This window comes from Dreissena polymorpha, chromosome 11, assembly GCF_020536995.1.
Source record: "Dreissena polymorpha isolate Duluth1 chromosome 11, UMN_Dpol_1.0, whole genome shotgun sequence".
Taxonomy (NCBI): Eukaryota; Metazoa; Mollusca; class Bivalvia; order Myida; family Dreissenidae; genus Dreissena; species Dreissena polymorpha.
This window is the reverse complement of record NC_068365.1, coordinates 41,734,813-41,749,505: the sequence shown is the minus strand read 5'-3', so window position 1 is coordinate 41,749,505 and position 14,693 is coordinate 41,734,813. Positions and strand designations below refer to the sequence as shown.

Here is a 14,693-nt window from a genome sequence, read left to right as displayed (position 1 = left end):
ATTTAGTAAACTTGCAGGATGAATGAATCTATGGCATGACTGTATCCCTGTTAAGATGCATTCATCTAGATGAGACCTGACAACCCATGCTGACTGTCTGCTAGCACCTCTTCAGGAGCATAAATATTTATTTCTTATGTAACTTTTAAAATTATTGACAAGTTTTTTTTTGAAGTAACAATAGTGCCTTGTTTTTTTCCTTAGCATTTGTACACTGCAGACTTCACTACCTTACACAGTTCCCAGTGATGCAAGAGCTGAGTGCACCCATTGTTTATTCCAGTTTTATTTTGTTTCCATTGACAACAATTTGACCAAACCTTATGCATGTTTACATGATATTGCTGTTTGGAATGTAGAGATATAGAGATACATGTATTGTATGAGTGGTTATGTAATATGGAATTTATTACACAAGTTATTGGAAAAAAGATAAAACTGATGATTTGCCGAGTTTTCATTATTTACAAATATAATGTAATAAATTCTGTATTACATGACAACGGATGATGTTCTATTGATATCATAGGTACATCATGTTTAGTAATTAAAGATAAATGCACAGAGCCTAAATGCCCTGATACATTTTTATGCCCCCGGTAGGGTGGCATATTGCAGTTGTACTGTCAGTCCGTTTGTCTGTCTGTCTGTGTGTGTGTGTGTCCGTCCGAAAACTTTAATATGGGCCATAACTTTTGCAATATTGAAGATAGCAACTTGATATTTGGCATGCATGTGTATCTCATGAAGCTGCACATTTTGAGTGGTGAAAGGTGAAGGTCATCCTTCAAGGTCAAAAGTTAAAAAATACAATCCAAGGGAAGTAATAAGCTTTAAAAGGGAGATAATTTCTAAACCTGCCAAATGATATATTGAAATTTTATTTCAAAGCTGCGCAATAGTGGGCATTGTGTTTCGGACAAACACCATTCTTGTCTAATGATGCCATAGCTAGTGAGGTAACTTCAAGGTGTTAAAGCGAAGTATTAAAATTATTAAACGGCATTATTACACTCCCGCAAAGTCATCAATAATGTAAAAGCCATTATTTGAAACTGGAATAAACAATGTAGTGCAACTGTTTCATTGCCCAATCAATGCTGTCATAAAAGATGTCAGGTGATAAGGTCCTATCTCCAGTTGCATAATCTGCTCTGCAATGACCAGTCATTTTGAATGTAACTTAAGTCATTATAACTGCACCCTATTGTCAATTTAAAGGTTTCACAATGTAGCTGTAGCAGAGCATTTACACTGCTTTATATACTAGTATTAATCTTATACAACAAGTTGGTGTATCACTAAATAAATTTGGTCTTCTGCTTAAGGATATAACATGCACAATATAATTACCATTTTTATATCGATACACAGAAGACCTCTAACCACTTATTTGATGATACACCAAAATGAACAGCATCTAATTACATGTATACTTCTTTATCAGGGTAGCTTTGCTTGAAACTTAATTATCATAGATACACTATAAGTGCTAAAATTCCTAGTGGGAAAACAAAGTTTAACCCTTCATGGATGGAGAAGTTGGACAACAGTGGAAAAACACTGGGATCATGGTGCAAGAGAGATACCGGCAATGAGTTTGCAAGATATTGTACTGTCTGAATGAAGTCCATCTTGTAGTAATTCTGGTGCTAATCAACTTATAAGTCATGCAGATGGATAAAAACACAAGGAAATCATGAAATACATGCATGATAATTCACAAAAGCGTTTGTTTGGAAGTGCCCAAAAGCCAAGCAGCTCTCAGGGTTGTGGGGATAAATCTATCTGTATGCAAGTACATCCATCACACAAGGAACAGGTACAAAAGGCTGAAATCTTCTGGCCCCTTAAGGTAGCTTCAAGTGGGTATCCATACAAAACATGTGATGGCACTCCTGCTCTGTTTCAAGCTATGTTTCCTGGACCTGTGTCTAAAAAATAAGTATTATGTATTCCTACTTTTGAGGGAAAAGTTCCTACTTTTTCCTACTTTTTTCCTACTTTTCTTGCAAAAGTAGTTCCTATTTTTTCCTACTTTTTGAAAAAAGGTCACTTGACAGCCTGCTCAAACATACACACAAAGGATTAGCTGATGGAGTTTCTTTTTTGTTTATCTTTACGACAATGATTGTGCAACTTATCAACAAACATGGAGCCTAGCAAAGAGAATGCTCATAGTTTCATACTATATAATGTTATGTCAAGTTGCATAATTGTTCTACTCAAGGATTTTATTGGTACTAGTCATGTTCTTAAAACTAAGTTCAAAGTTTAAGCAGTTCTAGTCAGTGTTTTGTTATTTCAAAGTGTTATATTTCATATTTTCAGTATGCAATTAATCAAATTGACAAATACTCATAGTTTCATACTATATAATGTCCTGTCAAGTTGTCAGTATTACTTTTGTTCATTGAAATTCATATTTGCGAATAAATATTCGTATTCGCCACCCTGTATTCGTGATACGTATCGTATTCGTCTCCTAGTGTATTCGTTACAGCCCTAGTGATAATCAGTTTTAAATGCATACATTATAAATTATGAATTTCCATACATCAATAAAAAATAACACATATTAAGACTTTGCTTCAAGACAATGAAGGGTATACACTGAACACATATTATTACTATAGATTTCTACAAGTTAGAATACATGTTGCAAATGTATTGTCATTCTGGCATTTGCTCTATACAAAATCACTTAAGTTATTATAAAAGCAACAACTTGAACAAACACATCCCTAACACAAACTAATTCCTAAAACAAACGCATTTCAAACACAGTTGTTTCTCATTCCTAACACAAACAGACATTCCCAATTCTGCACACGAACAGGCGTTCCTTATTCCTAACACAAACAGTCGTTCCTCACATTACAAACACAGGCAGTCATTCCTCATTTTAACACAAATAGTCTTTCCCTATTCCTAACAATCATTCCTTACAGTCATACACTCATGCCTAACACAAACAGTCATTCCTCATTCCTATAACAACCAGTTTTTCCATTACAGATGAGATCATACAGAAGGTGGGTGATGTGTTTGAGGACGTGGTGGACGACTTCAGTGACACAGGCTGCATACGTGAGAGGTTTGCCTCCTGGAAGGCTGGCTATGGGGACACATACAGGGAGGCCTACATAGGGCTCTGTCTGCCAAAACTTGTGAACCCCTTTGTGAGGCTCCAACTCATAGCCTGGAATCCACTGGAGGTCTGCATGTTGGTTGATTCTAAGTTTTTTTTGATGGCCTGTGTTTAGGTTCTTTTTAACTTTGTGTTTATATTACAAATATCTAAAGGTTCTCATCAGAGTTTGTTTCTCTCTGAATTTTGGACATATGAAGATTATTAGTTATGTTGTCCATTTCTGAATTAATCTGTGTTTCAAACATGTATTGTAGTTAAAATATCAATTTTTAAATAGTGTTTCATTTAAGTTGTAAAGAGACATTATTTAAACTCCAGATAATACAATAAGCTGTCAGGGAGGAAGGAGTTGACACTTCCAGTGTTCAAAAATTAAAGTTAGCCCTGAGTAAAATGTACAACTGCTGTGTCCATTCCCACAGGAGAACAGCAAGGACATAGAAGAGATGCCATGGTTTGACTCCCTGCTCTTCTTTGGCTTTCAAGAGGATGAGGCGTTAGACCGGGAGGATGACGATGTGAAACTGTTGCCAGCCATTGTTGATAAGATAATCCTACCAAAGGTTGCATGTAAGTTCTTACATGGGGTTTCCTGAGGCCCTCTAATTTTCCTAACCTTGATTTATTCAGGCTTGTAACCTTATATCAGTCTTAGGCTAAAAAATATTTTTTCGGGCTTCATTTCAGGAAAACAGGGTTGAATGCATCTTTATAAAGTGTCGTCCCAGGCTAATCAGGGATAACATTTTCCGCTTCAATGATTTTTTATGCTCCCCCAAAAAAATTTGGGGGGAGCATATAGTTGCCAGTTGCCGCTTCGTCTGTCCGTGCGTCCGTCAGTGCACAATTTTTGTCCGGGCTATTTCTCAGCAACTAATGACCGGAATTCAATGAAACTTTATGGGAAGCTTCACTACCAAGAAGAGATGTGCATATTATCAGCGGGTTCTGGTCAGATGATTTTTCACAGAGTTATGGCCCTTTGAAATTTTCCATTAACTGTACATATAGTGCAATTCTTGTCCGAGCTATTTCTCAGCAACTAATAACCGGAATTCAATGAAACTTTATGGGAAGCTTCACTACCAAGAGGAGATGTGCATATTATCAGCGGGTTCTGGTCAGATGATTTTTCACAGAGTTATGGCCCTTTAAAATTTTCCATTAACTGTACATAAAGTGCAATTCTTGACCGGCCTATTTCTCAGAAACTAATGACCGGAATTCAATGAAACTTTATGGGAAGCTTCACTACCAAGAGGAGATGTGCATATTATCAGCGGGTTCTGGTCGGATGATTTTTCACAGAGTTATGGCCCTTTGAAATTTTCTATAAAAAAATTCTTGTCCCCCCAACTACTGTGCCCTCAAGACGTTTCCTTTTATCTGAATATATAGTGCAATATTGTGACCAAAAAAAACCTTTAGGGAGCATCGCCTGTCAACGACGGTTCCTTGTTTAAATTTATGATAGTCTCTTAGCAAATATCCAGTTTGTGGAAAGATTTATTCCTGATTAGCCTGTGCTTACATTACATGCTTATCTGGGACAATACTTAACATAAATGCATTAAGACCTGTTTTTCTAGAGTGTTGCTGCCAGCAGCAGGCTAAAAAACCAATCTTAAAACATGTTTGAGAAAGATCAAAACCTTTTTTAAATGTTTTTTCCTTGTAAATTGACATGATTTAAATATTTCAATATTAATACTTATTATGCCCCAAAATTTATTTTGGGGGGAGCATATAGTCGCCGCTTCGTCTGACTGTGTGCGTGTCTGTCTGTCTGTGCACAATTTTGTCCGAGCTATTTCTCAGCAACTAATGACTGGAATTCAATGAAACTTTATGGGAAGCTTCACTACCAAGAGGAGATGTGCTTATTATCAGCGGGTTCTGGTCAGATGATTTTTCACAGAGTAATGGCCCTTTGAAATTTTCTATAAAAAAATTCTTGTCCCCCCCAACTACTGTGCCCTCAAGACGTTTCCTTTTATCTGAATATATAGTGCAATATTGTGACAAAAAAAAACTTTAGGGAGCATCACCTGTCTCCGACGGTTTCTTTTTTTATTAGCTCGGCTGTTTTTGGAGAAAACTCGAGGTATTTTCATAGCCAGCTCATCGTCTAACGTCCGTGTCGTGCTAAAACCTTAACATTGTCTCTTAAATCAAAGTGCTTCCACTTACAACTTTGAAACTTCGTATGTAGCTGCACCTTGATGAGTTCTACACGCCACTTATTTAAATGAATTAACTGTATCTTTTATTAGGACATATATTAATATGCCTCTGTCAGGCACAAGTTTGAGTTCAATGATACGAAGACAAACATACTATAAAAATATAAAACGTATTTCATGGTTGAAATCCTCTAAAATTATTTCGCTTAATAGTAAAACATACACGTGTTCAATCCTATATGAAGATTCTAACCTTCTGATCTCAAGTACTGAGGGTTAAAGAAGTGAGCCCTGTTCTGTGCAGACTTGGCGTAGTGCATGTGTGTTAAAAGTCGTCCATGATTAGCCTGTGCAGTCGGCATAACCTAATGACGAACGAAGCTATCCATTTTTATCGATTAATTAGTTTGCAAGAAGCAAACTTCCACTCTAGGTGGAAAGTGTCATCCCTGATAAGCCTGTGGATGATGTTTTGCGCACATGCATTAAGCACAGTTTTCCAAGCAAAAGGCTCCAAGTTAGTTTTAATAGGGTTGTTCACTCTTGCAGGTTTAGTTGAGACTGCCTGGGACCCACTGTCGACTTCTCAGTCGTGTCGCCTTGTAAACCTGGTCCAGAAAATCCTCCGAGACTATCCCACTGTCAATGCTAAGTCAAAAAATGTACAGGTAATAGCAGAAGAAATGTGGATTGAAATTTGTTGTAATTTTACTGAACATGAATTTCATACTTTTCCAGACTGAACAGTCCTTTAAATTAAGGTTTACCTAAACGAAGGATTGAAAACAATTTGGGGTGCTTAAAAATACTTATTTCGTCCATAACTTTCAAAATGCATGAAAGCTGCATGAATTTTGCAAAAAAATGAGTTAAAGAATTGAAAATCTGTAAATTCGGATACTGAACATCTTATGTCTCCTGAAAGATAGATATAAATCTAGGTACTTTTTTTAAATTGTAATATTTTTTTATATATATTTATGAAAAAGAAACATACTTTTGTATTGTAAATGAACGCATTACCCCACCCACTGCATGTTGTCTGCAAAAGAGAAAGTTTTAGAAGAATACAGCATAGTTATACCATTGTACTTCTGTATTGAAATGTTATACCATTGTACTTCTGTATTGAAATGTTATACCATTGTACTTCTGTATTGAAATGTTATACCATTGTACTTCTGTATTGAAATGTTATGAGTGTGTTTGCTATTGTTAAACAGTATACGCCTCTTTTAAATGAGGTCTATGCATGTTGACACATTTTAGGAATAGGCATTAAGCCCAGGTGTCCCATTAAGCCCAGGTGTCCCAGAGCGATGCTTATATAGATTATTATTTAGAACGCTTTCATACAATTTCAGGCTCTACTTCGAGCTCTTGTTCTCAGAATGAAGAAGGCCTTAGATGATGACGTGTTTATGCCATTGTATCAAAAAACGTAAGGATAAACTTTCTTTTATTGCTTCTGTTTGATTTCACTAGTTTTTAGCCCGGCAGTTTTCGGAGAAAACCCGAGGTATTGTCTTAGCCAGCGCGTTGTGTTGTGTCGTCCCCCATCAGCGACGTGCTAAAACCTTAACATTTTGTGAACCTTTTGAACATTGGCTCTTAAATGAAAGTCCTTCCACCTACAACTTTGATGCACCTTGATAAGTTCTACATGCCACACCCATTTTTGGGTCACTAGGTCAAATGTCAAGGTCACTGTGGCCACTAAAAAAAAATCTGACAAGCTTTCATTTATTCAAATCAGCACCTGCTGCCGAGCGATGGCACCCGTTATGTGTGTTGTTTGTTATGCCCCCTGTAGGGTGGCATATAGCAATTGAACTGTCAGTCTGTGCGTCTGTCTGAAAACTTTAACATTGGCCATAACTTTGCAATATTGAAGAAAGCAACTTGACAGACGTATTTGGCATTCATGTGTATGTCATGGAGCTGCACATTTTGGGTTGTGAAAGGTCAAGGTCATCCTTCAAGGTCAAAAAACAAAATCAAAGGGAAGTCACAAGCTTGAAAGGGAGATAATTTATATTTTATATAATTCAGCAGGTACAGATCATTTTCACAAGGGAAGTAATATTTTTTAAAGGGATATAATAAAAAAAAAAAATGTGTTTCTGACAAACAAATGTCTTGTTTTAAATTAAAATCAATATAAACATACATACAAAAGTATGTTGTCCCTGATTAGCCTTGGCGGACAAGTGTAATATAGAAAGTCACTTTATGCACATGTATTAAGCCCAGTTTTCCCAGAATTAAGCTCATATTTTAATGCACAAGACACTACATGATGCAGTTTCTTCTTTGTAGTGTCCTTGAGAATTAAGCTCATATTTTGATGCACAAGACACTACATGATGTAGTTTCTTCTTTGTAGTGTCCTTGAGAATTAAGCTCATATTTTGATGCACAAGACACTACATGATGCAGTTTCTTCTTTGTAGTGTCCTTGAGACACAAGACACTACATGATGCAGTTTCTTCTTTGTAGTGTCCTTGAGACACAAGACACTACATGATGCAGTTTCTTCTTTGTAGTGTCCTTGAGAATAGGAATTCTGGCTCCAGTGTTTTCTTCCACCGACAGTCCTGGACATGTATCAAGGTAATTTTGTGTTTCTTTGCATCAACATTCGGTGATGCAATTAATCAAAATTATATAATCTTTTCTTTTGCTCTGCATTTGTATTATCCTCATAATTGTTTTTATTTAATGGTATATTTTCATAGCCTAAATGATGTACATATAAAAAATAATGATTTATTATTGTTTTTTAACTAGGGATGGCAAAATTATTCGAATAATCGAATATTCGATTGAATGGTCAGCATTCGAATAATAAAAATGATATTCGCATATTCGCATTTTTTTTCCAAACGTAATTTCACCAATATTTAATGAAGTGCGAACCGCTTACTAAAAAGCAACCGAAATCACTTGGGAGTAACATGTTTGACGTGACGTTCTTCGTGTCAAACTGATAACGCGGCCCGTATCAGTGTTGATTGCGCAATGCAATATACACGCTCTAAGAAAGGCCCCGACTGTTGTTTGCCAATGGGGTGCCAATTCACGGTTTCAATTGACTGGCGAATAATAATTAAGTTTTGTGATCACAGTATGTACAGCCATTAAAATGTGTGAATTACTCAAATCGTGCAATGCAATATACTAACTATAAGAAAGGGCCCGAACTGTTGTTAGTCAATAAGGTACCAATTAAGGGCTTCAATTTACTTGCGAATAATAATTAAGTTTGTGTGACCACAGTTTGAACAGACATTTAAATATGTGAATTACTCAAAAGTAACAGATGATATAAATTAAACAATCATCAAGGAATCATAATTCAAATCTGAAAATGCCACCAGCCCCTTCTGCAGTATGGAATACTTTACACGGTCTGTGGATAAGAAGACCGCAACGTTTAATGTGTGTAAACTTAGTTTTACATATGCGCGGTCTGCTACAAATCTGTGGAATCATAAAAAAATAAAATTCTATGACACGATGTTTTTCATTCTATTTGTGACCGATCACAGTATTGGTCATAGTATTAGTCGACAGTAAGGGTATCACGTTTAAACGTTTAAACGATGGCGTTTCGTGTTTTGCTCAAAAACGTTTACAAAAACAATAAACGTTTAAACGACAGTCAATGTCAACAGAATCCATTTAATTCATTACATTACGATGTTGCAAAACTCATTAAAAGCTGCTGAAAAAGACTCGTATTTGTATCACGTGCGCCAGATGGCCCTTATTCACAGTACCGTAGACATAACAATATACCTGTACGACCTAGACGTCTTGAATATTTAACCCGCATCGGCACAAAGTGCTCGGGAAAAGTTTCCCGCTATTTCTTGCATGATCATGCCCCTAATAGTCTTGAACATTCAACGCGCGTCGGCATGAAGTGCATGAGGAAAATTTCCCGCAGTTTATTCATCGGCATTCATTTTTAATTTAATGAACAGATACTCGTTTTGATGTACATCTTGTTAAGTAAAACAATAAAAACAATTAACACCGGTGTACTCTTATTGAAGAAATGTGGGTTAAATATTAATTCATCTTTGTTACAAAATATAACGGCATGTAAGTAAAAAACGCGTAACCCAATGGTTAGAAAACGACGAGAACAGTTGGTTTTAATATGACGTCATTGTGCAAATGGGTTATGAACTAAATATAACTTCCGGAAATAATCACTACTTTCAGTTTGGAAATGTGATGGCACTGATGCTTTTAAAACGGACGTATGGATACCGTTTGAACGGTATCGTTTCGTTTATTTCATTTCGTTTAAACGTTTAGAAAAATCTGTAAACGTGATACCCTTAGTCGACAGCGATACAATTATTCGGTAGCAACGTTAATAAACAGCCTCGTATTTAGCAAACGGATATAACTTACAAACCAATGGAAATTAATACATAACAAGGTAAAATCAATCCAGCCGTTTTATGCGAATATTCGAATATTCGATTGAATGAATTTGCGAACATTCGAATACCGATATTGGTATTCGATGCCATCCCTATTTTTAACATTCATGAGCCACGAATGCATTATGCCGAAAAGAATTGTTTGTACCTACATGTAAGTCTTTACTTAGCTTCTGCGTTTTCGATTCTGTCCTGGCATGGCCTGCTGTATTGTAATTCTCTCCCTCTGTCTCACTACAGTTGCTGGGTTCAATCCTGTCCTGGCACGGCGTGGTGGCCACCAAGGTGCTGCAAGGCCTGGCCCTAGATGGCCTGCTCAACCGCTACATCATGCTGGCCCTGCAGACTGCGCCCTTCAACCAGGAGACACTCGTCAAGTGCCAGGCGGTAGGGAATCAGGGTTTTGTTAAGCGACACTCTCAGAACACTCATTTTTATGACCCCGGTAGGGTGGCATATAGCAGTTGAACTGTCAGTCAGTCAGTCTGTCCATCCGTCCGAAAAAAAACTTTAACGATGGCCATTACTTTCGCAATATTTAAGATAGCAACTTTATATTTGGCATGCATGTGTATCTCATGAAGCTGCACATTTTGAGTGTTGGAAGTTCAAGTTCAAGGTCATCCTTCAAGGTCAAAGGTCAACAAAAAAATTATTTCAAAGCGGTGCAGTAGGGGGCATTGTGTTTTTGACGAACACATCTCTTGTTTTTTACAAGATTCAACAAGTTTTTCACATTTAGGATATTCACTTGATATTTTCTGGTATCATTGAACATATTTGATAAAATATAACGAGTTTTTGCTCAATTTTTAGATGAGTTTGACCACCATTTTAAATTTGGTGATAATATTTGCTTGTTTTAGTTTTTATCGCCACGCAACCCTGAGTTTGATGAGGAATGTATGTGCATATAAGTCCTTTTAGCTATACTAATGGGTACGTATTCACCAAACAATTCTTAGACTTAAGTTTTAGAATAAAGAAAAATCTTTAAATTAGAATAGTCAAGAATTTCTTAAATTTTGAGTCCAACTAGACATTAGCCACCTCTATTTACATTATTCTGCATGTAGACTTTATGCCCCCGGATCAAATGATCGGAAGTATAAGATTTTGGTCTGTCTGTCTGTCTGTCTGTCTGTCTGTCTGTCTGTCTGTCTGTCTGTCTGTCTGTCTGTCTGTCTGTCTGTCGGTCTGTCTGTCTGTCTGTCATTGTATGTGTCTGTCATTATATGTGTCACAAAACTAACCTTGGTCATAACTTTTGCAATATTGATTATAGCAATTTGATATTTGGCATGCATGTGTATCTCATGGAGCTGCACATTTGGAGTTGTGAAAGGTCAAGGTCATCCTTCAAGGTCAAAGATAAATATTTTTAAAAAAAGCGCATAAGGGGACATTGTGTTTCTGACAAACACATCTCTTGTTTGTGAATAACATAATCACCAGTGGTAGCCTGTATATATTCAAATGCTGGACGTATTTTTCTAGGTTCCAAATCTATTTTTCATTCTTAAGTCTATGAATGTGTTGGTGAATACCGGCCCTAAGATTTGGGATTGTTTGTGAGCATGATAGTCATTACCATCGACCCCTTATAAACGCATTTTGGCACATTTGAAGTCCTTTAGAAAATCAAATTAAATTTTAGTCCTTCCTTAATATATTAAAGTTTAAAAGGCTTCATTTCCAACCCAAAGAAAATGATGTGTAGCAAACAGCATAAAACCTGAACAGAATGCAAGTTACTCGCAGGCTGTTCTGGTTGTATGCTGTTTGCACATAGCCATGTTTACTTTGCATCTAAGTGGGAAAGGGTTAAACTCTGTGTTTCTCTCCAGATTGTGTCCACCCTGCCCAAGTCCTGGTTTGAGGGTCTGCAGGATGACAAGACCATCCCCCAGCTAGAGAACCTCTGTAGGTTCCTGGTGTATGCAGCACAGCTGCTGGATAAGGCTACAGAGACCGCGTCTGACACGCAGAGAAGAGAACTCAGGTAGGCACATGTCAGCCTAGTTCTGAGAAAACAGGGTTTTATGCATGCGCTGAAAGTTTCGTCCCAGATTAGCCTGTGCAGTTCCCACAGGCTAATCAGGGATGACAGTTTCTGCTTTTATGGAATTTTTTGGGTTAAAGGAAGTCTCTTAAGAACAGAAATCCGTTGTGGACGGAATTTTTGTCATGGTCATGTGCAACCAAATACTAGCTCACTATGTAAATTTTAAGAAAATCTTGTTACCATTCTAGAAGCCACCTTCATGTCTCAATGTTAATGAACTTGAATAATTTTGACACTATCTGGGGTAAGTTTTAATTGGCGTCACATGCTTGCTAAAAGCTATGTTGTTTTGTTATATCTTGGTCACATGGTTTCACAAACAAGCTTATCAGGTCAAGTTTTTGACAATTAGTGTACCTTGATATCAGGTGAGTGATTCATGGTTATCATGGATCTCTTTTTATGCCCCCGGATCAAATGATCTGGGGCATATTGATTTTGGCCTGTCTGTCTGTCATTCTGTCTCAAAACTTTAACCTTGGTTAAAGTTTTGCGATATTTTTTTAAATATTGAACATAGCAACTTGATATTTGGCATGCATGTGTATCTAATGGAGCTGCACATTTTGAGTGGTGAAAGGTCAAGGTCATCCTTCAAGGTCAAAGGTAAAAAAAAAGCGGCGCATTAGGGGGCATTGTGTTTCTGACAAACACATCTCTTTTTAAAAATGTCACTCCACTTGAATCATATAATTTTAGCAAAAAAGCTAAATGATTTCATGGCTGATATATGCAGCATTTTGTGTCAATATTTCACTAATAATTGCTGTGAATATATCATTAATTTCACGACTGCAATATGTGTCCATATTTCAGGGACCAAAAGAAGAACATCAACAAACTCCTTGTGAACATTCATGCATTAGAACATGCTTTAAAGTTGTCCTAGCTGACGAATTCAATGGAACTGTAGAAGTGCTGCAAACTTTAATGTAACATTCCTTGTGCTGGAAAATAGCTGTCTGACATGTGTAGAAAATCCTGTAATTGGATTGGTTTACAAATAGAATGACAGCTTCTCATGTATTTAAAACATTTGAAGTGTCATATGCCTGGCTGGAGTAAAACCATGGGCAGAACATTTTACAGACCAATGATTACAACACACATAGGCTTTCAAGTTTTCATGGATATCAGATTTTTTCGATTGGAAGTTTCAGGCGACTTGTTGGCATCGTAAGAACAAGTACTTAACAATCGTTAAAGTGAACATCTAATTTATAAGAGCCTACATAATTAAGTGTATAGATGTTTATTTATTGAAGGTAACAAAACCTGCAGTGACATGACTTCAAGCTTTAGTTTACTGTTGAGCTCATTGGGACCAAATAAAGAGTGACAAAATGAACCCTTTCCCACTCAGAAGCAAACTTAAAATGGCTATGTCAGTCAGCATAAAACCAGAACAGCTTGCAAGTAACTCACAGTCTGTTCAGCTGTTATGCTGTTTTCTGGTCATCAGTATCTACAGGTCTAAAAAGAAGCCTTTAAAACTTAAATCTAAAGGTCGCTGTGGTGTATAAGGTCGCTGTGGTGTAATGGATATGGTGTCCGCCTAGCAACCGGAAGGTCACGGGTTCGATCCCCGCTGTGGGAGCGTTCTTTCGATCTCCCATATAGACACCAAGTACTGGTTCTCTAGGCCCAGGAAACGGACTCGAGAGCATTTCAAATAAGTAGGAATTACTTTCTATGCAATCAAGCTAAAATAAATAGGTTTAAACTAAACTAAACTAAATCTTGTAAGAAAGGCCTTTAATTAAATTGAACTTTCTAAAGGACTACAAATGTGTCAAAATACATGTCTAAGTGGTCAAAATATGTATCAAAGTGGTCAAAATAGGTATCTATTTAAAGTGGTCAAGGGTAAAGACTGTAGCTTAACTGGTGTGTTTGAAAGCATTTATTTCTTTATTTCAATAATAAAACCTGTAGTAAAACTACTGAATGAGTTATAAAGCTGGATGATTGGTGTGGGTTGCATCTGTCTTTATTCGCGCATGACATATGATATGTGTATTACTCACATTGTTAAGGATAACCAATCTAGAACTAATCTTTTTATGGTATCAATCGGTGCTAAACCCACACAGAGTTAGTTTTAGTGTTTGTGTCAAATTTCTGTAATTGACCAGTGTCTTCCTTTTTTTTTTAATATAAGTACTTTTTATATGCCTGTGTATAAAATGGGGTGTAGTATGGAACAGCTGATGTGAACTGGGGTGTAGTATGGAACAGCTGATGTGAACTGGGGTGTAGTATGGAACAGCTGATGTGAACTGGGGTGTAGTATGGAACAGCTGATGTAAACTGGGGTGTAGTATGGAACAGCTGATGTGAACTGGGGTGTAGTATGGAACAGCTGATGTGAACTGGGGTGTAGTATGGAACAGCTGATATGAACTGGGGTGTAGTATGGAACAGCTGATGTGAACTGGGGTGTAGTATGGAACAGCTGATGTGAACTGGGGTGTAGTATGGAACAGCAGAAATGAACTGGGGTGTAGTATGGAACAGCTGATATGAACTGGACGTTGGCATTAGGGAGAATGATGTCTGCTCATAAAATAATTAACTCAAAGAGTTTAAATTAGATCATCATAATATTCAGTCATATTGTCTGAAGCACTTCTGAATGATGGCCCTTTATTAGAAAATTATAATTCTTGTCCACTCTCTTACTCAAATATGATAATTGTACAACTTTGTGATAAAGTTTGTTGGCATATAATCGGGGCCAAGTTAAAATAAACTAGCGAGATCGCCTGATGCTCTTGTGAGTATGGCCCTGAATTACAAATCGTTTGCAGACTTGACATCGTCCTCTCTC

General features: G+C 36.9%; 1 protein-coding gene across 1 annotated transcript in view; it reads left to right on the top strand.

Annotated features, from left to right (window-relative positions):
• LOC127850587 (PAX3- and PAX7-binding protein 1-like) overlaps positions 1-13,806 on the top strand; it is a 38,506-nt gene extending 24,700 nt beyond the window's left edge. The window contains exons 12-19 of the mRNA XM_052383715.1: positions 3,019-3,218; positions 3,577-3,724; positions 5,887-6,005; positions 6,702-6,778; positions 7,885-7,951; positions 10,039-10,185; positions 11,646-11,800; positions 12,680-13,806. Coding sequence (XP_052239675.1) covers positions 3,019-3,218; positions 3,577-3,724; positions 5,887-6,005; positions 6,702-6,778; positions 7,885-7,951; positions 10,039-10,185; positions 11,646-11,800; positions 12,680-12,752 — 986 coding nt within the window. The 3' untranslated portion in view covers positions 12,753-13,806. The remainder of the gene's footprint in view (positions 1-3,018; positions 3,219-3,576; positions 3,725-5,886; positions 6,006-6,701; positions 6,779-7,884; positions 7,952-10,038; positions 10,186-11,645; positions 11,801-12,679) is intronic.
• Positions 13,807-14,693: the final 887 nt, after the last annotated feature.